We start from the raw sequence: 23,971 nt of genomic DNA, 5'->3' as shown, positions 1-23,971 counted from the left end.
ATTACTCGCTGCAGCAGTTACAGGCCCTCCTACAGCCACCATCACAGCATCATTTACCGCTGAGGCGGTATCATTCGCAACAGCCACCTCTGCAGCAACCGCTGACCCATCTGCCGACATTGCCACTTCCATCTCAACGCCCCCAGTGACCTGAACACCTCCCGAGACCATCATCACTCCGTTGCCAGCCCCAGCACCGTCAGAAGTTCCAGCCTGCTGCAACTGCCAATATGACGCCGCCGGTAAGTCATTGTTTATTCTGCGCCGGATCTCGCTAAGCTCACTAAAAATATTGGACAGGTGCCTTTGCACTTCAGCCTCTTTTTTCGCCATCTCAGTAATAGCCTCTTGAACCTTAGTTCCCTGTCCTGCCAAAACACTTTCCACTTGTTGGCTCACCTGCTGTCCCAACTTGGCTGAACTACTTTCCCAATTATCAGTCATTGCTGTCTGTACACTTTGTACCATATAAGAAGTCTTTTGCTGTGCAGTAGTAGCCACCATTTGCTGCATCTCTGTATCTACCTTCCTTATACAGTCCATTAGATCCCTCTTATGCGAGGCCAACATATCTTTAATCCGATTATGACTGTCCGTCTGCCAAAGTTTCTGTGCAGTGTTCAAACTTTTGACTGATTCTCTTACAGCTTCACGAATTTTTTCCTCAATCATAGGCTTTAGAGTCACAGCAACAGAATTACTGATTTTACCTATATCTTCATCACTGAGCGGCGCCAAGCCACGTTTGTCATTCTTGCGCTCAGCCTTATTTCTCTCAACCTCAGCACGTAAATCTGGTAACTCCCTCTTTTGTTTAGGCCCAAGAGAATCTGCCCCAGCAGGCCGCTTGACCACGCCCCTTCTGGAAGTACCTTCCCCAGCATCATTATAAGCATTGCTGGCTCCCCTTCTGGAAGTACCTTCCCCAGCATCATCATAAGCCTTGCTGGCTCCCTTAGACCTGACCGACCCAGCAGCCTGATTTGGCACAAACTTACCAAATCTGCGCCGTCCATCACCAGAACAAGTATCTGCCACCTTTTCAGGCTTGTCCGTAGTAGGCTCAGTCCAACTGTCTATCTCCGAACCACTCTGATCACTGGGCAGACGATCCCTGGAATCAAGCTCAACTTCAAGACTCACGTTGCCAACATCGTCCTCATCATCATATCCAGGCTCATACCTGGGGGATTCTACATCATACTGCCTCCTGTCATCTCTTCTATACACAACATGCCGCCGATTAGATCTGCCAGCTTCCAACATCTCAACAGACGGTTCACGCTCCTCCCGCCGAGGTGGGGCAGACGGCCGCTGATACCGCCTTTCGTTTCCATCTCCATTTCCTGATAATAATCAATAATTAAATATTAACATTTTAATATTTTAATATTTTAACATTTTTCATATATAAGACGACATTCAAAACGAAATACTTTACATAAATTATATTTATCAGGGATGCCAAATTTTAATTACTGTTTTCCCGATAACGCGAAAATTTGACGCAATTACACAGTCTGCCTAGACAACCAACACACAGCAATCCAATAACCACCCCAGCAGCACCCATCACCGCCATAACAAAATGCTGCCAACTATTAGTCAACCAATCAATTGAGGAATTATACAAATGTACAAACCAATCTTCTGTCACCTCTACAACAAACGCATTTGAATTAGCAGCCAATTCCGAAAGTTTAGCCTCTTCCACAGACTCCAACACCTGTCCTTTCTCTCCCTTATCCAGCAGATGCTCAAAATTCAATGGTACCTTCAACCAACTATCCTCCAGCCGTTTAGTCTGAACCAGCTGCATTCCTGCCCCCTTATTGCCTAGATATAATCCAGGTTTAACTCTCACGAATACTGGATTTTTCCTACACTCGACAACCATTAACAAGGAAACATTTTTAACTAATCTTGTGAATGGTTCTACAGCAACAATTCTATCATCCATAAACAGAGAAAAATGACCAAGATAACACGGCAAATCTGCTCCTATAGTCACATTCAACCATCTTTTTTTACATACAGACACAAGCTCCATCTCCCCCAGATGTTGTACCAACAAATTTCCGACTTGCTTGATGTTGGAATGAAACAAATTATTCTCCCAACACCCCTGTTCTGCCTGTAAAATCCTTTCCACTTGATGATAGGAAGAAGTTAACTGTAATAATAAAGCACCATCCTCCTCTTTTTTTCGCATCCAAGGAAAGAAATTCTTTTTAGCAGTTGTAATCCACAAAACTACATCAGGAACGTTGGTATGAAAATAATGCAAATCAGTCAGAAAGTCAGAAAACTCCACTTTTTTCCCCAGTTTTAATCCCAACGAAAACTGTGGAGAAATCGCCAACCAACTTTGGCCACCCTGATTATTAGCATCATCTGCCATATTAGAAAATGTAAACAAAGTTAAATTTACAATTTCAACAGTCCGAAAATAACTAAAATAACGTCTATCTTCCTGTGATCTATTGTGAACTATCACTCGATCAAGCCCAAGCCGCAGATCAGACTCCAGACAGTGTGCCCCAATGAACTGGTCCTCAAGAAAACAACTGTTATCAGGTAACATTGAAATTTGTATATTTTTCAAATAACTTGTAATCTGAACTTCTTGAAAAGTATTAGGCACAAAGGTATTATTTAAATAAATACCATCTCCTCTGCACTGAGGGTCAATCCCATACGTCATCATATCATCATACAGGATGCTACCATTTATGAAATAAGTCAGTGACCGGTCATAAAACGCTACAGGCAACCGTCGTCCATCTATGTCTAACACCCTCTGTTCCTCCATCCTTTTACAATCTTCACTAGAAATTAACTCATCACTACTAACAACAGCTGGTGCCCCTAAATGTAGATGGCTATATTTGCCGCAATACCAGGTGTGAACCGTTCTGTCGACGTGACATTGTACCGCGGGCAAAAATCTCACTCCAACTTTTTTTAACAGATGACCGCTGACTGTTCCATTAAACTCATGCTGACCAAATACTGTACATTCTGAAGCCCTCAACTCAGGACCGTCGCCAACACACTCCTTTACTTGCACAGATATCACATCAGCACCACAAGGTAACAAACACAATCCCCAAATTTAAAAATATTTACCTGATTTAAATTTATTATTATGACCAGACATTATTAGCTGATAACTGTTCACCAATTCACCCGCAAATATCAACTGATTTAGCCTTTCATTGCAGGGCAACTTTCTACCTACTAGCTTTGTCAGCACATATTTGTTATTAAAATAATCAAATAACAATTCATGAACTCTTATTATAATATATTTTTTTAAAATATTTATATGTATTTTAATAATTTTTTTTTTTCAAAAATAATTATTATCAGCTCTCCTTTCCCTACTTTCTCCGTCCTCGAGTTCCTATCTGAACATGTACCACAGGACCCCCTACCTGAGATCTTAACCTCCTCCCAGTGTCCCATAAATATTTCGCCACCCGTGATCCACTTTTCTTAATTGTAACTAATTTTTCAGGTGAAGATTGTGGCGGCGCCGTAGTCAAAAACGATTGTTCCGATGGAAGCTCAACCTCGTCAAAATTACCCTCAGCTACAGGAGCAGGCACCACAGATTCATCTGTCACTCCCACCTCTACTCCTTCACCTACAGGTATAATTTCTCTATTCTCATTCTCTGAAACTCTGTCATTATCAACCTCAACCTCACTCTCCTTCTCCTGAATCTCGTCACTCTGTCTTTCCTCTGCCAACTCAAAACCATCATTTTCAGATGACAAATACACAACATCTTCACTCTCTCTCTCCTCTACAGTTTCTTTCTCTACAGGCATATTGTCAACCTCCAAAAATATCTCATCGGACGGACAAATTTCAGGTAAAGGAAAAACGTTAAAATTAACCTCCTCCCCCAGAACTTCCGTTCGAGCATGAATTTTTCGAATTTTATCCCTAGCTACAACCTGATTTTTCTTGATGGGATTATTCCCAAAAGGTGCCAACTCATACAATGCATCCGAAAATTTCTTAACCACAATAAAAGGCCCTCCATAGAAAGACTGTAATTTCTTGGACACGTCAGTTTTTACAATATTAAAGAAAGCATAACAAACATCTGTAACTCTTAATGCTTCCCTCTGTACTCTGTGTTTATTTTGAACCTCTAAATATAACTTGGATTTTGTAGAAATTCTCTTAATTACATCCTCCATATTTTTCAGAAATTCCAAATACGACCGCGAGGATGAAGATTCAGCAGACGGAACTGGTGATAGGAAATCGAGAGGAATACGTGGCTGCCGACCAAAAACCAGAAAAAATGGAGAATATCCAGTTCTAGTACTCTTGGAACAGTTAATCACTAACGTAGCCAAAGGTAATTTTTTAGCCCAGTCCTTTGTTCCATGATTTTCATCTACTTTCAAAGCAGCATACAAACTTTGATTTTGCCTCTCTACAGGATTCGAATTTGGATTCCTGGGGGGAATTAGGACAGTATCCACCCCCAATCCTTTCATCACGCCTTTAAACACATTGCTTGTAAAATTTGTACCTCTATCCGATCTCAAAGCTCTAAATAAACCATAGGTAGGTACAAAATTTTCCAATATAGCCTTTACAGTTGTTTCAGTTTTAGCATCAACCAACGGACATGTAAAAACATATCTAGAAAATAGACAAACCATGATTAGGACAAATTTAACCGTCTGTCCCTGATGATAACATGGAGTCCAAGGTCCAACCAGATCTACGGACATATTAGCAAAAACTTCACTACTTTGAACAGAATGAGTTATAGGTGAAACATGTTTAGGATTACTTCCAGCCTTTTTCAAACATGTAATACAACTTCGTATTCTCGATTCCACAAACTTAATTTAATTTCAGGTTGACCTGCCGAAGAACTTGAAACAGTGCCTGCAGATGCTCTACATGTTCCTCTGGACTTGATGAAAACACTATCAGATCGTCCAAGTAGCTGATACAGAATCCATACATACCTGGCAAGATAGACAGCACCTTATCCATCAGAGCACAGAACAGGCTGGGTGCATTACACAACCCAAATGGCAACCTGTTAAACAAATACATCCTGTTTGCTGCACTAAAAGCTGTCAACGGTTTAGAGTCTTCATCCATAGTCATCGAATGGTAGGCCGCTGTCAAATCAAGAGTACTGAACACCTTGCCAGAACCCAGCTTCGTCAGATTATCCGAGATCAGTGGCAGCGGCCACGCCACCCGCTTAGTCACGTTGTTGAGGTTGCGGAAGTCGATGACAAACCTCAACTTAGCCTCTGCTCCAGGTGCAGCCTTCTTTTTCACAGCAAAGATAGGACTGGACCAATCCGAGAAACCCTCCTCAATAATGCCAGCATCCAGCCATTTGGTCAACTGTTCCTTCAATTTAGCGTCGTACTCTGGATTCAAAGGAATATTTCTGGCCTTCACAGGTTTAGCTCCAGGTAACAATTCTATATTATATGTCATTAATCTACAATCACCAATATCTGAATCATTCATTGAAAAGATATCAAAATTTTCCAAACAAATTTTAATAATCCTGGGTTTCAATTCTGGATTTTCCTTAATCATCTGGTTTTCATCTAACTTCAACTTTTGAATAATAAACTGTACCCGTTCATGCATTTTTTGCCCCGACAACTTTTCTGGCTTATCCAATTCATTAATTGTTTTATTACAGGTAACATCTTGATTATCCATGATGAAACAATGCCCCATCTTCACATTTCTCAGCAAGGTAATAGGTTTTATTGACGCATTAACCACATTAACCACACAGGACCCATCTTTCCGTGGCTGATACACCCCCTCAATAATCATAATCCCATTGCCACTTGTCATCTTAGAAGAATTAGGGGACACGTACCAAAGCCCATCATTCTTTAATCCAGTCACATGCACCACAGCGGTAGATCCTCCAGGATAAAAAATAGTTTTATCCAGCAACTTCACATTATACTTCGTTGAATATAACTCTCCAAACCCACCCCCCTCCTTTATCCCTGGCAAGGTAGGTTTAGATGGAATTTCAGAATTCATTCGTCCGGACAAAATAGGAATTTTCTGTATCTCTGCCACCACCTGTTTCTGTAAACAGGAATTAATAGGAACAGATTCCCCACAAAATTCAAACTTATCTTCATCCAAACAAATATTAATTTTATTCTTTTTCAGGAAATCAGATCCAAGATTTACCAACCTACTCGTCACCTCAGGTACATAAAATATCTCCGTAAACACAGCTTGAGTTCCAGCAAATCTAAATTTCAACTCAACATATCCAATAATATTAACTTTCTTTAAATCTACTGAATATGCTGATAATTTAGCAGGACAAAACTCAACTCCATGTTTATCAAGAATTTCTCTAGATATCAAAGAATTAAAATTATTTCCTGTATCAATAATTCCTAACTCCTTCACCGGAATATCAGCCCCAGGCACAAGAAATTCTAAATCCGCACAAATAGGCATTTTCGTTATCTTCAAAAACTTCACAATCTCTTGAAAACACTAGTCATTATAATTAATATATCCATATATTTTAGATATACATCATTCCACTACACAGCAGTCAGCCCCTCATCTGTCACCAGCCGCCAACATACTGTTCAATTTATGAAATCCTGTACATCTCCCAAACTACCAGCATCACACAGCTACACTCCAAGTTTTTTTTTTTATACAGGTAAGTACCTCTCGAAGTATTCAACCTTGCATAGGTACTTATCAAAAAATAATATATAGTAGATATATATATATATATATAAATATATATATATAATGTTTTCATTAACACGATCACACCTTGACTGACGAATAAACAAGACAGTAATGCTTTATAAAGTTGAAAGCAATAATGTAAATACAAGACAGCAAAATTAACTATTTACAGTACTATAGCCTATATAATGAATATGAATAAAAGAACGATCTATAAATTTCATCCTAGAATGAGATTTATACATCAAATCAATCATATCCATTACATAGGATATTGCTGGAAATTGTTTCTGGCTATGTCAGCAATCATAGCCTCATACTGTTTCTCATCTCTGCTCTTTTCAGAATCCACAACAGGCCCCACCTGATTGCCCCACCTATCCACAACAGGCCCCACCTGATTGACTGTCTTCTTCAGAAACTGCTCAGGTATTACCCTATTATTAGGCACTCCAGGACCCTCTTTCTTTTCGCTACCGGCTGAGAAAAACTTAGCTTTGGTCTTTCCTATGCGAGAATCAGGAGCTGGCGGCTTACCATCTCTCTTCTGCCAGCAACTAGCCACTACATGACCTTTTTTCCCACAATACCAACAAATCATAGTTTTAGCCTTCGAATTCAGAGCCCCAATCACGTTCTCAACCTGATCCCAAGGAATATCATCATCCCCTTCAATCCACGCATTATTATCGCCAATCTCAGTCCTGCCCTCCATATCAGATACATGCACTTCACTGATTACAGGCCTAGCTTTCACCTCCCTAGAATCCTCTAGCCTCAACCCTTCCATAGCCTGAGAATAACAGGACGTTACATTTTCAGGTGATACGTGTCCAGAACGAGCCCAGCTTACATAATGCTGACCTCTGCGAATCAAATAAGTCAAGAAAGCACTGTAATCTTCCAGGTAATGCATAGATTCAATGAAATTAGCCATATCTCTAGCTAAATCAGAAAACAGCAAATTCTTAGCCACATTATTATAGAAATCACGCCAAGATTGTCTAGAAATTTGACCAGGATGCATAAGCCTAAACAGACGCAATTTAGCATTGAAAAACACATCCACATTCTGACCACTCTTTTGTTTCAGGGCGTAAAAGAATTCGGTAGCCGACTCTGTATCAGCAAAGGGTATCACCAACCTTCTTATCAACAGGTAATAACCTAAAGCACTTAAGGAAGCATTAGCCTCCGGCGTAATCAACCTCCCCATCTTTTTCCCTTTGCACTCAAAAATCCTATTGTACAGGATGTCCTTGAAAAGCATAGGATCCTCCAACTTTGCGAACCTAGCAACCCTCCATAAGGATAAGAAATAATCCTCAAAATCAATATTTCCATCCCAAAATGGAGCATCCCGCACAAAATCACTATCCCACTTGACTCCTCTTACAAGACAAAACTCCTTAAACTGCTCCTCTACAGTCTGTTGGCTTACACTACCGCCGGCCACCTTTTTATAGGCCTTAAGCACTTCAGCCCTTTCCTCAATTAAAGGAAATATATCCAACAATTGATTTTCATATTCGGTCAGACAACTCTCACGAACATTCATCCAATTTCCATTCCCAACAGGACCTAAAAACTCAATCTGCGAAAACTTCAAATGTCCAGGAGCACTTTTCCCTCTTTTAGCCTCAAAATTTGTAGAATCCAATTTAGCCTCCACACTCAAACGATTAATGAAAGATGTATTAAACGAATCATCCCCCGTCGCCTTGACTGCAGATACACTAGCCCCCATACTTGTCTCATACAAAAAACCGCTAATATCCCCATCCACTGGCAATTGCGCCACCTTTTTCTTAATAGTAGCCAAATCAACATCATAACCTAACTTCTTATGCTCATCAGAGTTCTTAAACTCTTTCACCTTATTCTCCAGCCGTTTATTCGCCGCCGTTAACTTATCCACCTGATCTTTGACAGTCGTATGCTCCTGCAACATTGCCCTAACATATTTTTTTATGCTTTCAGGCACAACGTCATTCTCCACCTCGCCCAACGCCAACTCCACATTCGCATTGGCACCTGCACCAGCATCCTCAGCCGCAGCATCCTCCTCCTCCCAATGTTCGGGAGTTCCATCATCATCCTGACTGTCATTCTCCCGAGGACGTTTAGGCGGCCGTCCACGCTTGCCTTCAGTTTTACCCCGCTCTCCTTTTTCTCCATCAGCCATATCCGAGCACTGGAACTAGATCCGCCGTGAAATTTAGATCAAAAGAGTTAAAGAATGAAATTCCACAGAAACCTGAAATATAAATCAAGTTAGAAATATAAAAATTAAAACAAAACTGTGAAAAATCCGAGATAAAAAAATATCTCAAAAAGTGAGTGACTTCAAATTAAACACCACTTCCCCCACCCTTAACTCAGCAGCAGGTCTAAATAACACGTAGCACAATAAGACTGCGCCAAATGTGATATAGACAAACAGCATAAGCTAATGATAGAGTAGACTTAATGTTCAATTCAAAATGCAAACAGATTTTCAAGTATTTATTATATCGGATTAAATGCAGTTTTTGAGTAAATAAGATTATATATTGATACTATATTTAGAAATGATTAAATATGTTAATAAGTCAAAACTACTGATTATTTAAAGCTGGATAGTTCTGAAGTAGCAGGATGTCTGTCTGTATATCAGGACACCAAACAACAGGATGACTGTCTGTTTAATTAATACGATGTATTAATTAACTATGCACTTTGAAGGGGTAGAATATCTGCCTATGCAAACTATCTAAAGTAGTAGGATGTCTGTAAATAGCTGTATTGGTCTTAATAAAGACTCGAACCCAAACCAGATAATGTTCTGTGTTAGGACTCTCAATATCAACTGACTTAAATATATTTTCTCTTTATTCTTTCTGAGAGCAATTAAAGAGCAATTAAGAGTAACAATTAACATATGGTCTGCAAACTTAAATATATGACATCACAACATAAATATATGACAACACCTTACTTTTTGAATTCTGTTGAGTAATTATTGAAAAAACTCTTTTTTTAGGGACCCAACATGATTGAAAGAAGGTAATCAATTAATAGAATGATACATATCCATAAAATATTAAAGTTAATAACGAAATAAATTCGGAAAAAAAATCAAGAAACCTATATGTGTTTTTCAGCTGTCGTTGGGGGGGGCAACACATAGTAAAATTGACGACCTCTCCATTTGCCCCCAAACATTATTTTAGATTTATTTTGCTTGTTGGTTATACCTTATACCTGGCTTTATGTAACTCTATCAACAAGGTGGGGACCCTGTGCCAACTTTCTTTGAATATAAGCAAACGGCATCATAAAAATAAACACGGCCAAGTCGAAGAGCAGAAAGTAGTTTGCTGGGAGACGAAAAAGGTACTTACCACTTGGGTTATACATACATCTATACTAATACATTTATTAAGAGAATAAAGATAGCATTTTAGATTTGTAGAGAATGATTTTTGGACGGGTTTGTAATACATACAACATGGGAGGTGTTAATTTATTGTCAGGGGGGTACCATTCAAATACTCCCCCCTACATAGTCAACATAGTTAAAAGTCAAACAAGTGTCCTTTTTATTAGTAAATTGATGCGCGTAGCGTGCAAACTTTTTGTTTCATTCACCATAGATTTAACGGTACACCGACAAACCTCCTAAAGGGACAAACGTCCTAATGCGACAAACGTCCTAAAACTCATAAAGGGACAAACCTCCTAAAGCGACAAACGTCCTAAAGGACAAACCTCCTAAAGCGACAAACGTCCTAATGTGACAAACCTTCTAATGCAACATATCTTATGTAAAACCTCCTAAAAAATTTTAATTTTTAAATCTTCCAAATTTTAAACAAAAAATCTTCCAAAAATTATGTACTAACAGTGAAACAATGTAAAAATCCAATCCAATATGGCGATAAAACACACAGGGACAAAATTCAAAACCGGATTTTTTTTCTTGAATAACTTTGTCCACAGGGTGAAATTTAAAAATCCGACAGTTTTCCCAAAGTCGGTGTTGGCTACCCAACAGCATGGTTTCAAAACCGATACAACCTTGCATTAAAAAAACAAAACTTACCTCACATTTAATAAATGTGATATCACTGGAAAAAGTTTTAGGAGGTTTTACTTAAGAGATGTTGCATTAGGAGGTTTGTCGTGTAGGAGGTTTGTCGCTTAGAACATTTGTCGTTTAGGAGATTTGTCGGATTAGGATGTTTGTCGCATTAGGACGTTTGTCGTAGTAGGACGTTTTTAACTTGACACTCTCCTTGGCTGTTTTAGGGGGTTATTAAAGAAGACGTAGGGGTAAGATACCTAAGTGGGTATATTCATATTTACCCCTATAATTTGCAGGGGGTCTTGTTTATACATCTATCCTATTATATAAAGGTGTAAGGTTTCTTGCTTAAGATTTAGATAACTGCCCACTGATGAAAGCTTTACATAGGTCTTGTATAGTTTTAGGATCTCCCTACCCCTTTAAATTCAGAGCTCCTAGATGCTAAGGGCGCAACGACAAGTATAAGAATAAGAGACCCTAACCCCCCCTATGGTAATCTAGGAAATTTTATTGGATTAGGTGAAATATCTTTAAAATATTTTTTTTTATTGCAGAAGAAATCATGGATGTGCAGTGGTTACCTTAGGCGGTAAAGAGGTAAAAACATTTTTGTTAAACACATAATTTCGTTTGCTCAATCGGCCCTTTATGGAAAAGAACAGTAATATTATGTGCATATGGCAGCTTATATACTTATTATTCCCTGCTTTCCAAATACTTGCATGATCCAATATAAGTAAATCCAGAATATTACAAATGTTTACTACTACAAGGTACTGATTGTGGCTGGCGGTTACAACCCACAAAGTTTCTTCCTCAAATCTGTTGAATTCATAACTCTTGGCTCAGGTAAGAAGTTCAGATAAGACAATCATTAATGATATCCTATTATATAAAGTAGTAAGCGTTTTTTGTCTGTCCCAAAGGATCTCGCTGACCGCTTAATCGACATTGTTCTCCTTTACAGTGAAGCTTCGTATAGATCCTGGGAAGGTTTTAAACTATTTTTGGGAGGGTGTCTTCACCTCCCTCTACCCCAAAAAATATTTTTTTTATTCTTTTGAAACTCTTTTGAATTTTACGTTGGATGAGGTCGACTTTTCCACCTCCTAACTTAAGTGCCCCTAGAGGCTCCTAGGGGCGTAGCCGCTAGTTAATGATAAAGTAAAAGGATCTTTGTCAGTGTGTCTGTGTTTGTGTACTGAACAATCCCGTTAACTGCTCAACCAAAATGGTTCTCCTTTACAATGTGGCTTCACATAGGTCCTGGGAAGGTTTATAAATATTTGGGGGAGGGTATTACCATCCTCTCTAGAGAAAATGGCCATAGAAAAAAAATATCTTCCACGAAGACAAGTTGTAAGTCTTATGCAGTAGGAAAAATCATTAAACATTTTTGTTGACTTTAGGTGGCAGAAATTGGGAGCCTCTAGCTTCTATGAATCAAGTGCGTGGTAGCAGGCTTGGATTATTTCAAGACAGGTATATCCTATTATATAAAGTAGTAAGCGTTTTTTGTCTGTCCCAAAGGATCTCGCTTACTGCTGAATTGATATTGTTCTCCTTTAAAGTGAAGCTTCCAATAGGTCCTGGGAAGGTTTAATTCACCCCCCTCACCCCAAAATTATTTTTTTAAAAACTCTTTTGAAACCCTAGAGGCTTCTAGGGGCGTAGCCGCTAGTAATAAATAAATAAAAACTTGACTCCAGCGTCGTCGAGGAGGTTAGGAGTTCAAATCTCTGATAATGCATTGCCAAAAGCTAAAATTAATTAGTTATTTGTTTAAAATAGTAGGGTTATTAGTGCCTTTATATCCTTTTTTTAAGGTTCTGATATCTTTTTACTGAAGCTAATTATCTAAAAAGATAATGGTCCAAATTTGATGCATTTTAAGGGAAGCTTTGGGTGGTTCTGGGCTATTTTCCTGACATAACATGGCTTCCCCCTAGAGGCTTTTAATAAAGAGTTGATTCGCTTATAACATTGTACTTTATTGTCCCAGGATTCGCTATGAAAATAATCAGATGAACAGGATAATTATACTAAATTGAAATTCTTGTAATCATTATAGAGTTGCTACGCGTTCTAAATCTTACTTTTTCAGGAATCATCAATCCAAGTTTGAAATCGATACGGAAATTCTAACATGCTCAAATTAACAATAAGGGCTTATTGTTTTACATACAGACATATGAACCCTATTTATAGAAAAGCCTCCTTTCAAAAACCTTCAATTATTAACTTAATTATTTTTTTAGTAACTTTATATATGCTGTGAGTGGAGAGCCACCTAACGGCCAAACGGTGGAAGTTTTTGATTCAAGAAACAAAAATAACAGATGGACTTCTCTGGGAGAAAGGTAAATGAATAGATAGAAGGACAATGGATATAGAATAAGCGGATATATTGACAGGAGAAAATATTTTGTCAATTTAGGGTGCTAATATAGACCTCATTAATTGGTGACTGGTAATCATAAAGACTGCAGGAGATTTGATATATTTAAAGGGTGGATGGAATGAGGACATCGATTTAGATATCAATGGACGGTAAATTGAAATACATACCCAATGGTGAAAAACAAAACTGGAGATTAAAATTATTTGTTGAAAAGTTTGGACACTTGTTGTTTTGACCAACCAATTAAAATTTAACAAACCTACCCAAAGTTTTAGAGCTATCGAATAAAAAACTTTGGGTACAAAACAAATGTAATTTAAAGCCAGATATATCCTATCCCCCTGCATTTATTACTGTCAAATGCTATATAAAAGTAAAGAAGAAATAAGTTACGTCGTAATTTCAGTCATACGAACATACTCGAATTATAGAAAAGCTAAACTAGAGTTTTAGAACAAAATTAATGGTGGTTTCCATCAAAGAGTCTTTTCCGAATTATATTATAAATAAGAGTCGTGTAGTTTTTCTTATATAAGTGTTTAACTTTCCACAGTTTAAGTTAGGTTATAAAGGATATAGTATAGACCCGCAGGGGCAAGGTATTGTGGGTTTAGGCTTTGTTGGGATAGGGCTCAGATGGGATAGGGCTTAGATGGAGGTTTTAGGCTTCAATAGGAAACTACACACAAAATTACCCCTTCTATAGATTTGAGTCAGTGGTTGAAATATTTGAACACTCAACTTAATAAATCAACCAATCAAAATCCAATAATAATCCCTAAAGTTGTTAAGCCAACGAATAAGAAAATGTTATTATAAGACTAGTGTAATGAACAGACGTACCAATGACATTGAGGAAAAATACAAAATTAATAATTTCATATTTTTATTTTTTTAGATTAATCCGAGAGAAAAACTATTCACTGTTTATACCTGTCAAGATTCAAGTAGAGTCAGGGATAGAGCAAAGAAATAGCCTAAAACCATCCTAAGTCTTATATCTAAATATAGATAGACTATAAACATCCTGGGACCTATGTAAAGAAACACCAAAATAGAGCATTCAATTGGTTCAGCGGTATGCAAGACAAGCAAAAGAAACTTATTACTTTATATAATAGGATAAAACTTTAATTTTTGGGGTGATTCCATCCAGTCTAATTACTGGTTTATGCGCTGGTCTGCTTTCTGTACCACTTTAAATGCTATTCATCTTTTATTAATAAAATCAAAAAAGTAAAAATATATTTTTAAAACACAGAAAATTAAATAATGATGTTACTAATAAGTCAAGAGCATAGACTGAATGATATTTATTTTTAAAGAATAATTTTTAAATTTAAAAACAAAATATATTATGTTACTAATAACAAACCTATTTATATGTTTTATGTATATATCCAATATAATTATCTGATTAAAGTTTCTATGTAGCTAGAAATATTAAAACATCATTTGAATATGTTTGTCTTAAATCGGTACTTCCAGATTTTGCAACGGCCAACCCAGGTTATGAAAGTACCAAACTATGCATAAAATTATGTAAATATGTGTAAGAAATATTATTATCATTTTGTATGCTTATGTTGAAATACATCTATCATCTATCTAATAAATCAATAAGTTTTAAAAATCAAAATTAAAATATAATGTTTGATTGGCTGTTAATATTCCATTTTGTAAAATACTAATTACACTCTACAGAGGATCCATAGAACCACAGTACGTTTCATGACAGTAGCGCACATCCTTAAGGGAATATACAAAGAAATCTCCTGGACACTTGGTTACAACAGCTTCTAGTGGGTTGTCACATTTTGTTGTGTCTACTTCATCATGACTGCTCATGCAAACTTTCAACTTCAATTCTTGGCCAACTTTCAATTCAATCAATTCATTATTGTCATCTTTTAACCACCCAGCATGATATGCACCACAGTGCATTTTTCCTGGAGGTTTTGTTGATAATCTTACTCCAGCTGGCGGCACAACTCTGTAATTCCCATTACCCCTCCAGTCAATGGAACTATGATTATGGCCTTCTTTATCACAGTACGCAATATCTAAACTAGTAATGCTTTTTTCATTTCTGATGACTGAATCTAAATTAAGATAATCAAAGCATTGCATAGGTCGTGCACAATTGGGAGTTCCACCAAAACATCCGGAACAGGCATTAACAGTTGAACATTCTTTGTACAGATAACAGTAATTAGGGGTGGGGTAGTGAAAGAGAGCATATCTACACACTTTTTATGTTAGTTTAAAAAAAAAAGAAGCTATGCTTACTTTTAAGGGAGTAGTTTTTTTTTCTAGGGGCGATTTTTCTTGGAAGGGTGATAGCAACCTCCTCAAACGAGAAGCAATACTATGAAGTAAATCCACATCGAATTAGCAGTAAGCGAGATCTTTTAGACACACACACACACACACACAAAGCATCCTGTTACTTTTATATAAGAATTATTTTTGAGAGGAAAGGATGTTAGCTTACCATTTTAATTTCTACCCAACCTCTAATACCTTGGATGGTCTTGTTCCTATCCCTAGATCCATGTTTAAAGGTGCAGTACGGACCAGTATGCACTACACTAGTCCCCAAAGTTTTATAAAAAAGTTTTCTTATATGTTGCCTTAACAACTTTGGGGACTATTATTAAATTTTTATTAGTTGGTTTATTAAATTGACTGTCCAAACATTTAAACCACTTATTGTAAACGACAGAAGTGATGATTTTATTTCATCCATACGAAAAAACTATGTCTAGCATCGTATTATATCCAGCTTTCTACGAATATAGAAATGTACAATCATAAGATTAAAACCAGTTTTTTTAGCCGGTGCCTCCGGCACCTCGGGGCTAAAAAAACTAGTTTAAATCTTATAACTGTACATTCTATATCCGCGGAAAGCCGTTTATAATACGATACGAGAAATAACTATTCTTTACTCTCTTTTTAGGACAATTTGAAGTCTTGGACTCAGAAAATTGAAATAAGTAATAGAGGGGGCAAGGGTTAAATCATTGTATGTTCACAGGACCCTTCGGCACCTCAGGGCTAAAAAAACTAGTTTTATTCTTATAATTGTACATTCTATATCCGCGGAAAGCCGTTTATAATACGATGCGAGAAATAACTATTATTCTCATTGGGGATGTACATCAATTTATCGGCAATTGTCTTATCTCTTTAGATCTCTAATTACGGAAAGACCAACAAACCAACACCACCACCACAAAAGAAAATGAGATTATAAAGTGACAAATAGAGCGGATAAGGTGTGCGTTCATTCCCGCATTTTTTGTTGTTGAAAAAAGCAAATATTTTCAAGAGGTTATTAAATAATATAGCATGTATAGATAATCAATCCAGTAATTGAACCTATAGTAACACAGACAATGACCGATAAATCCCCAATGATGATACACATAATTATTCCTCATAGATTAAAATTTGTGGTTGAAATGTTCCAATATTCAACTAATTAACATTCTTTAAAGTCCCCAATGTTGTTAATCCAACGAATAAGGAACTTTATTATAAAACTTTGGGTACTAGTGTAATTAACAACTCAGTGTCCCCTCTCTTTCTGCTTTAAGGAACAAAGGGGTAGTTATTTTTTCATTAATTCATATGAAAAGACATTTTAGAACAAAGCTTTGATAGTACTATTGAATTATAAGTGACACAAACAAAAATCTTCGTCTGCTAATAATTCCTTTTAAATCATATTGATTATTTTGATTGATCGACCCTTTAGGAAAATAAATCTATTGTTTATTAATCAGAGAAATACTGTGAAGGCGAAAGAGCATTAAACACTTTTCACAGGATATGGAAGAAAAGTAACCTAAATATAAAACAAACCCAGAATTATCTATAAAAATAAAATAGGATATTATTAGGATTTAAAAGAAACCTCACTGTAAAGGAGAACGTATCGGTTTATTAGTTAGCGAGATCCTTTGTTGCAGATAAAAAAACTTACTTTATATAATAAGATTATGGATGTGAAAACTGATAATTTCCAGCGGAAGTGATACTACACACTATGATTTTCTGTTTTTTTCAGCCACCTGGCTGATTAAGCCGGGTTAAGGAAAACAAAGTGTACTTTTCATGGATGCTTTATATAGGTCTGGGGTGGTTTTATGCTATTCTCTTAAACTTCTCCACCTTTCCAAGAGGTTAGGGGCGAAGAAACTAGTATAAAATAAAGGAGTGGATCGATAGTTTATAGATTACTAGCGGCTTTGCCCCTAGCCTCTAGGGGCTTTGCCTCAAGAGGTGATAAACAAAAATTAAGGCGAAATTCGTAAAAGGACCAGGGAAATCTTCAACAACAACAAAAAAGGACCAAGAAAATATTCTGCAAAAAAAAATATTTGTTTTTTGGGGGGTTGGGGGTGTCCCACTCCCCAAGAAAATAGCCTAAAACCACCACAGGGCCAGTAGGTATATTCCCTGAAGAGTAGAATCCGATTGGTTCAGTGGTTAACGAGATCTTAAGCTTCAGACGGTCGGACGGATGGATGGACAGACAGACAGACATCAATCTACTGTGTATTATAGATGTCTTCATTATTTCATGAAAGAAACTGGCTCATTATTTACGAAAAAAACATTTTTCTGCATGAGGTCTCAGATTTTGATAAAAACTTCCAGTCCCCTTCATTTGGTCATAAAACTAAGGGCTGGGTGATTTTTAACCTTTTTAATCTATTTAAAGTCCGATTTTTCGCGCATTTTCTCACTGTGGTGTTTTCACAATGAAAAAAAGGCATTTTTTCATGATTTTCAAGTTTAAAATTTTTACATTAATTTTCAACTTACATACATGTTTTTTATATCAAATTAATCTCCCAGATGGGTACAATATAGAATTTGTCTTTAAAATCACAAAAATCATGAATTACAGGGTGTCCCAAGAAAAATGTCAAAACAGGTTTTTAAAACTTTTGACACTGTCAGGAAACGAATTTTGTCCATTTCTTGCCTTGAGAGTGAATATCATCCATTTTACAACACACATGAAGTAAATTTGGCGTGGTAACTCCAAATTTGGACACCTGAAAAATTTTTGAAACACCCTGCAAAAGTTATTTTTGCGTCTGTAGAGCTAAAAATTGGTCCAAATTGATTATTTTTTTCAAATTAGCATACAAAGTATCTAAGTATGTTAGGCCAAAGTGTTTTCTGACCAGATTACAATTTTTATATTTTTTGGACACCCTGTATTTTCAAAAAAATGAGAATTTTTTTTTTGTTTTTTAGAATTTTTTTTGTTTTTTTAAGTTACCTAAAACTATCATATAGATACAGATTTTGACTAATAACAATAATATTTGCCTATTTTACAAATTTGCACACTTTTGGGACACCCTGTGCATGTTTTAAAAAAATGGTGGTTTTTGCCCCTTTTTGAGGGGAAGGAGTCGTTTTAGGGCCAGAGCCTATTTCTTCATTTTTGCACAACTTTTCGAGGCACATCATTTGTTATTTAAACATCAACCGCCTCCGGCGAACCGTTTTGCCGTTATTCACCGCCAAAGGCGGAATTTTGACCTTTTTTACCGTTCTTGAGGTTTTAACGGGCATTTTTGGTAAGAAGGCATTGATTTATCAAGATCACTCTGAAATACTTTTAAAGACAAATTCTATATTGTACCCATCTGGGGGATTAATTTGATATAAAAAACATGTATGTAAGTTGAAAATTAATGTAAAAATTTTAAACTTGAAAATCATGAAAAAATGCCTTTTTTTCATTGTGAAAACACCACAGTGAGAAAATGCGCGAAAAATCGGACTTTAAATAGATTAAAAAGGTTAAAAATCACCCAGCCCTTAGTTTTATGACCAAATGAAGGGGACTGGAAGTTTTTATCAAAATCTGATACCTCATGCAGAAAAATGTTTTTTTCGTAAATAATGAGCCAACTATGGAGGTTTTAGTGGAACAGATAATCTAAAATTTGTGTATTTCTGTCCAATTATAATAATGTTAAAAATATCTTAGAATATAATGTTTTGTGAATCAGCCCTTTTTATTTTCAGTTTAATTTTCATCAAAGCCGCGCAACTTATCGATATTATTGTTATTGTCAATAATATGTAAAGCTAAATGAAACACCTAAGGACAATTAAATTATTACACTAGAAGATTTTAATAAAAAAGCTTCTCTTTTAAAGCAAATGTTCGTCACCATTATTGAAGATAAAGCGCAGGAAATAAAGGGATAAGACAATGAGCAATAAATTGATTTACATCCCAAGTGATGGAACACAAAATTGCGTTATAAGCAAAGCATCTCTGTGATACTGATCAAGTCCTAAAAATGTAAGCATGTCCTTAACATTATCCTGTGTTTAAGCAGTTTTTCAACAAATTTAGTTTCGACTTTTGTACATTTATATTCTGATTATTCAGTTCTGAAACTCTGCAAGTGTTACAGTTCGTTTTCCCTACCATTTCAGAGCTTTTCTTTTATGGATGATGCCATCCTTGTTTTATTTCGTCTCGTTCAAAAACAAACAAAAAAATCGCTGTTTGGTGTAAGTATGATTTATTTTAAAAATAGAATGATCAATTTGTTTAGAATAGGTATATTATTACATTTTACAAAAAAAAGAATTTCTAAAGAAGCCATCTTAACTTTCTTTTATAGCTAGCCGGTTCTTTTAGTAAGTAGTAGATGTAAATTTTTCCATAGAATTCAGATATGCAATCGGTTTTTTTTGTAGACCTCTTATTTTCTAAGTAATTTTTTTTTTAAATTAAGTCAATTTTAAGGTACTAAAATGGAACAAAAAAAGAAAGAAAATGGCAATTATGAACAAAAATAGTAAGATCTTTAATTTGACACCTTACTTTTTCAATTCTGTCAGGTAATTATTGAAAAAATCGATTTTTTAAAACCCACGAGAATAAAAACTTAGAACTTAATTTAATCATTCTCCAGGCATAAGAAATAGGGGTTATATATACTGTTAGAATGAGAAAAATATTACAAATCCATTCTAAGCAACCATCTTATTTCTTGAATTGAGAATAAAAATGGGAAGGCGATAAAGAGGGGGTAAAGAGGGAATGAAGAAAGTGTTGCCTGAACAAAAAAATATAATAGGCCATTTTTTTATTTTTTATTTTTTTACTTTTTTCAATTTTGCTTACAATGGATTCGTAATATTTTTCTGATTCTAAAGGTATATATGAACCCATATTTTTTTTACCTGTGAAATTATAAGATTAAGTTCAAAGTTTTTATTCTTGTGGGTTTAAAAAAATCAATTTTTTCAATAATTACCTGACAAAATTCAAAAAGTAAGGTGTCAAATTAAAGATCTTACTATTTTTGTACATAATGGCCATTTTCTTCCTTTTTTTTGTTGCCTTTTAGTACCTTAAAATTGACTGAATTTTTTTTAAAAAAACTTAAATTACTTTAAAAATAAGAGGTCTACAAAAAAAACCGATTGCATATCTGAATTCTATGAAAAATTTTACATCTACTACTTTCTAAAAGAACCGGCTAGCTATAAAAAAAAAGTTAAGACGCCTTCTTTTACAAAAAAAGTTCATGTTAATGGATTTAGGATATACATATATGGATATATTGGTGGATGAAAATTTGTCGTCAATTTAGGATGCTAATCTGGATCTCTGTTATTGGTCAGTTCCATCATCCATTAGACGAGTGTTGGAAGGGGGTAATCGTTATCTTAGCTAGCTGCAAGCATCACTTTATCAGAGTACATGAGAGTCTAGTGCAACATCCATGTAATAATATATCAATTCATGTTTTAGACATAATTCGTTGGGTTTTCTTATTATGTTTTATAACTAAATATTTATTGCAAGAAATAGTTTATTGATGACAAGTGAGCCCGTTTTTGTACAGTTCATATTTTCATTAAAACGTACAAAACACTGAGATTTTTGTATGAAAATAATAATTCAACTTTTTAAGTGTATGTCCAGTAAAGTCTTGTAAACTGCCAGATTGATGACTCCATGTTGTTTAGGGAATTATGGAGTAAAGTCATTAGCAGGTTCTAGGCTATTTGGTGTGTGACACAGGGACTCTGATAGGAAATTGACAACATATTCATACGTGCTGTACTAAATCAATCATTACTTGGACTAATTTAACCAAATTAGGTTTTTGATAATTCATACAACCCCCTTAAGTTATTCATTACAATAAAATACAATTTCAAAATTTATTAACTGTGTAAATATGCATAAATATGACGTTTTTACTGACAATTAGGTTGATTTTTACTCAAAGCATATTGCTTGTAGACAATAAAATGATTATAACTTTCGTTCTATTTAAGATAATTGATGAAATAAAAAGTATATTCAATTTTATTATGCTCAGAAGTCACTTATTGGTTTTAAGAAATAATAAACCCCATTGAGTTGGGGAGGGGGGGGGGCGTTGAGTATCAAAAAAATGAAACTAATGTAAATTTCTTTTTTATGGTGGGTTTTAATGATTCATATAGCAGCTAAACTGTTTTAAACTGTTTACCCCTTTGTCTGTCTGTCCCTCCACTTGTCAGTCTATCTGTCTAACTGCCTCTCTTTCGGATTTCAATGAATCATCTAGTATAGCCTAAATGTCTGTTACAAAGTCTACCTGTCCGTCTGTCTGTCTGTCCGTCTGTCTGTCTATCCCTCCATCTGTCTGATCATTCACAGGTTCTCTATTGGATTTTATTTAATGAATTGTCTTTTATAGTCAAACTGTAATTTGATAATTCTTTTTGCCTGTCTGTCTGTCTGTCTATCTGCTGAGTTTCTACCCTTGGTCCAACAGACTGATTCACTTATTTAACCCCTTACGGTCGGGCCCCTTACCGCACCTTAATCGGTTGGGGGAGGGGGGGGGGGCGCGTTCAACGCCCCCCATCCTCTATTATCTCAGTTCCTATTAGAGCTAGTGGGCTAAAAAAAATTGTGCAAGTCCCCTGTTTGATAATATATTTCCGACCTTAAGTAAGTCAAAGTCGATTTTCACTTCCTTCACCCTTTTATTTAACAACCTTTGTTTTTAGGTCCTTTTTAACTTTCAGATGACTGTAATTTTCTTATTTTTGAAGCTAGAAGAACAATTTTTTTGCAGAAAATGTTTATCTTTGTGTAAATTTTATACTAGAAATATAAAGATATAAATCTCAGCGGCCGCAGTTGTACTTGGAACTAACTAATATGAGGTTGAGTTGAGTAAGCTGCTACTTGGCCTAGGGGTTGGGATAGGTTTCCATTCTTTGGTTTTGATTACATCTAGGAGCCGAAGCTCCAGTGAATTAGGTATGGCAGTCAAGTTGGTCAGCAGAGCGCATCTACTCCGTTTCAGAGCTGTCCCACTACAATTAAACAACATTGAAGAAGAGTGAGAAACAATGGAGCAAGGATGACAACATCCATAAAAGCGAAGCTCTGAAATGGAAAGACAAACGAACATTAAAACTTGTAGTGTGTAAGAACTGAATAAACTGAATATTAATGCATATGTCTATAAAACATTATAAGTAATTGATGCAAAACTGATTAAATACATGTTACTGTTTAATAACATACTAACGTATTCAGGACTTGTTTATAGAGATGCTTCGTTACAACACTATACCTTGTTGTAATAGGAATCAGTATTAAAAGATCAGATGAAAAGAATCATATTAACATTAAAAAATTTGTTGTCAAAAAAGTTAAAAATCAGCTTCTTGGTAACGATTATAGAGTTGCTGCGCTTTCTAAGTCGTGCCTAACTGTTATAGGAATCAGCATGCAAAGTTTGAAATCGATAGGACAATTCTAACCTGTTTAAATTAATGAAAAGAGATAGCTTTAACGGACGGACGTTATTGGTTATGATTAAGAAAAAGGGGATATAAAGGGATAAGGCATTGGCTGAAAAATTTATGTACTTCCCCTATGATAATTATCCCTTCTATAGATTAAAAAAAATGGTTCAAACGTTTTGACACTTAACTTAATGAACAAATCCATGAAAATCCCCTCCTTCCCTGGTAAGAAAGACTATAAACATTGAAACAAGGATGACAACATTCATAAGAAACACATAAATAAATATTAAAATATATGTTTTCTTTAAAAGAAAGAAAAAATTATATAGACGTCTATATCTAATAGCAGCTAAGTAAATCCCACTTCCCATAATCATAATGGACAGTCAGTTGAACAGACAGACAAAATATATAGAATGGACCTAAAAACTAGTTGGAAGAAAAATATCTACCTTGGGAAAGGTTATGGAAAAAACACACTAGGTTACAGACAACATTCAAAATATACAAAAAAAATCATTTTAAATTGTGTTAAAATTACTTCATTCATCGAGTGTTTTTTGTTTTGATTTGTCAAATTTACAATTATAAAAAATTCAGTCAGAAATTTAGCCTATTCTATAGATCATATACATGTTCAATAATTTAAAAATCAAATGTTATAAGCGTTTAGCAGCATTTTAGAAGCTAAATTCGTCAACATTGCACTTTATATTAAACTTAGTCTTAAATTTTGGGTTTATTTTCAGAGCTGTTTCTTATTATTTAAATTATTTATGTTTATCTGAATTGTCTTTACTTTAACAATTTATTTTTTGAGAAAAACAATGGTGTCTAGTCTTATGTTTATCACATAGCTTATTTTCATAACTTTTTCTTCTTGTGTAAATTTTACAAAACCACCTGATGTTTAAAAACAGCATAAAGTATAT

The 23,971-nt window shown here is 35.5% G+C and overlaps 2 protein-coding genes across 2 annotated transcripts in view; both read left to right on the top strand.

Moving 5' to 3' along the window:
* LOC145332032 (uncharacterized) overlaps positions 1–15,224 on the top strand; it is a 29,299-nt gene extending 14,075 nt beyond the window's left edge. Inside the window, exons 10-15 of the mRNA XM_080176940.1 lie at positions 9,773–9,795; positions 11,374–11,416; positions 11,593–11,668; positions 12,229–12,301; positions 13,078–13,179; positions 14,119–15,224. Of these exons, the coding sequence (XP_080033066.1) occupies positions 9,773–9,795; positions 11,374–11,416; positions 11,593–11,668; positions 12,229–12,301; positions 13,078–13,179; positions 14,119–14,212 (411 nt within the window). The 3' untranslated portion in view covers positions 14,213–15,224. The remainder of the gene's footprint in view (positions 1–9,772; positions 9,796–11,373; positions 11,417–11,592; positions 11,669–12,228; positions 12,302–13,077; positions 13,180–14,118) is intronic.
* LOC145332734 (uncharacterized) lies at positions 3,522–8,813 on the top strand. Its single transcript, XM_080177778.1, has 9 exons — positions 3,522–3,655; positions 4,224–4,378; positions 4,891–5,468; positions 5,708–5,764; positions 6,202–6,242; positions 6,576–6,715; positions 7,096–7,179; positions 7,573–7,909; positions 8,731–8,813. Exons 3-8 carry the CDS (start codon positions 5,279–5,281, stop codon positions 7,574–7,576), a joined length of 516 nt encoding a protein of 171 aa, XP_080033904.1. The 5' UTR covers positions 3,522–3,655; positions 4,224–4,378; positions 4,891–5,278; the 3' UTR covers positions 7,577–7,909; positions 8,731–8,813.
* Positions 15,225–23,971: the final 8,747 nt, after the last annotated feature.

This window comes from Acartia tonsa, chromosome 11, assembly GCF_053477335.1.
Source record: "Acartia tonsa isolate MP-2025a chromosome 11, ASM5347733v1, whole genome shotgun sequence".
In the NCBI taxonomy this organism is placed as follows: Eukaryota; Metazoa; Arthropoda; class Copepoda; order Calanoida; family Acartiidae; genus Acartia; species Acartia tonsa.
Note: the sequence above shows the minus strand (reverse complement) of the source record. Positions and strands in the feature narration are given on the sequence as shown.

Coding starts and splice junctions, on each gene's coding strand:
- LOC145332734 (XM_080177778.1), top strand. CDS start 5,279: ATGACAAACCTCAACTTAGCCTCTGCTCCAGGTGCAGCCTTCTTTTTC. Junction 5,765..6,201: donor TCTTCACATTTCTCAGCAAG/GTAATAGGTTTT, acceptor ATTCTTTTTCAG/GAAATCAGATCCAAGATTTA. Junction 6,243..6,575: donor CAACCTACTCGTCACCTCAG/GTACATAAAATA, acceptor CATATATTTTAG/ATATACATCATTCCACTACA.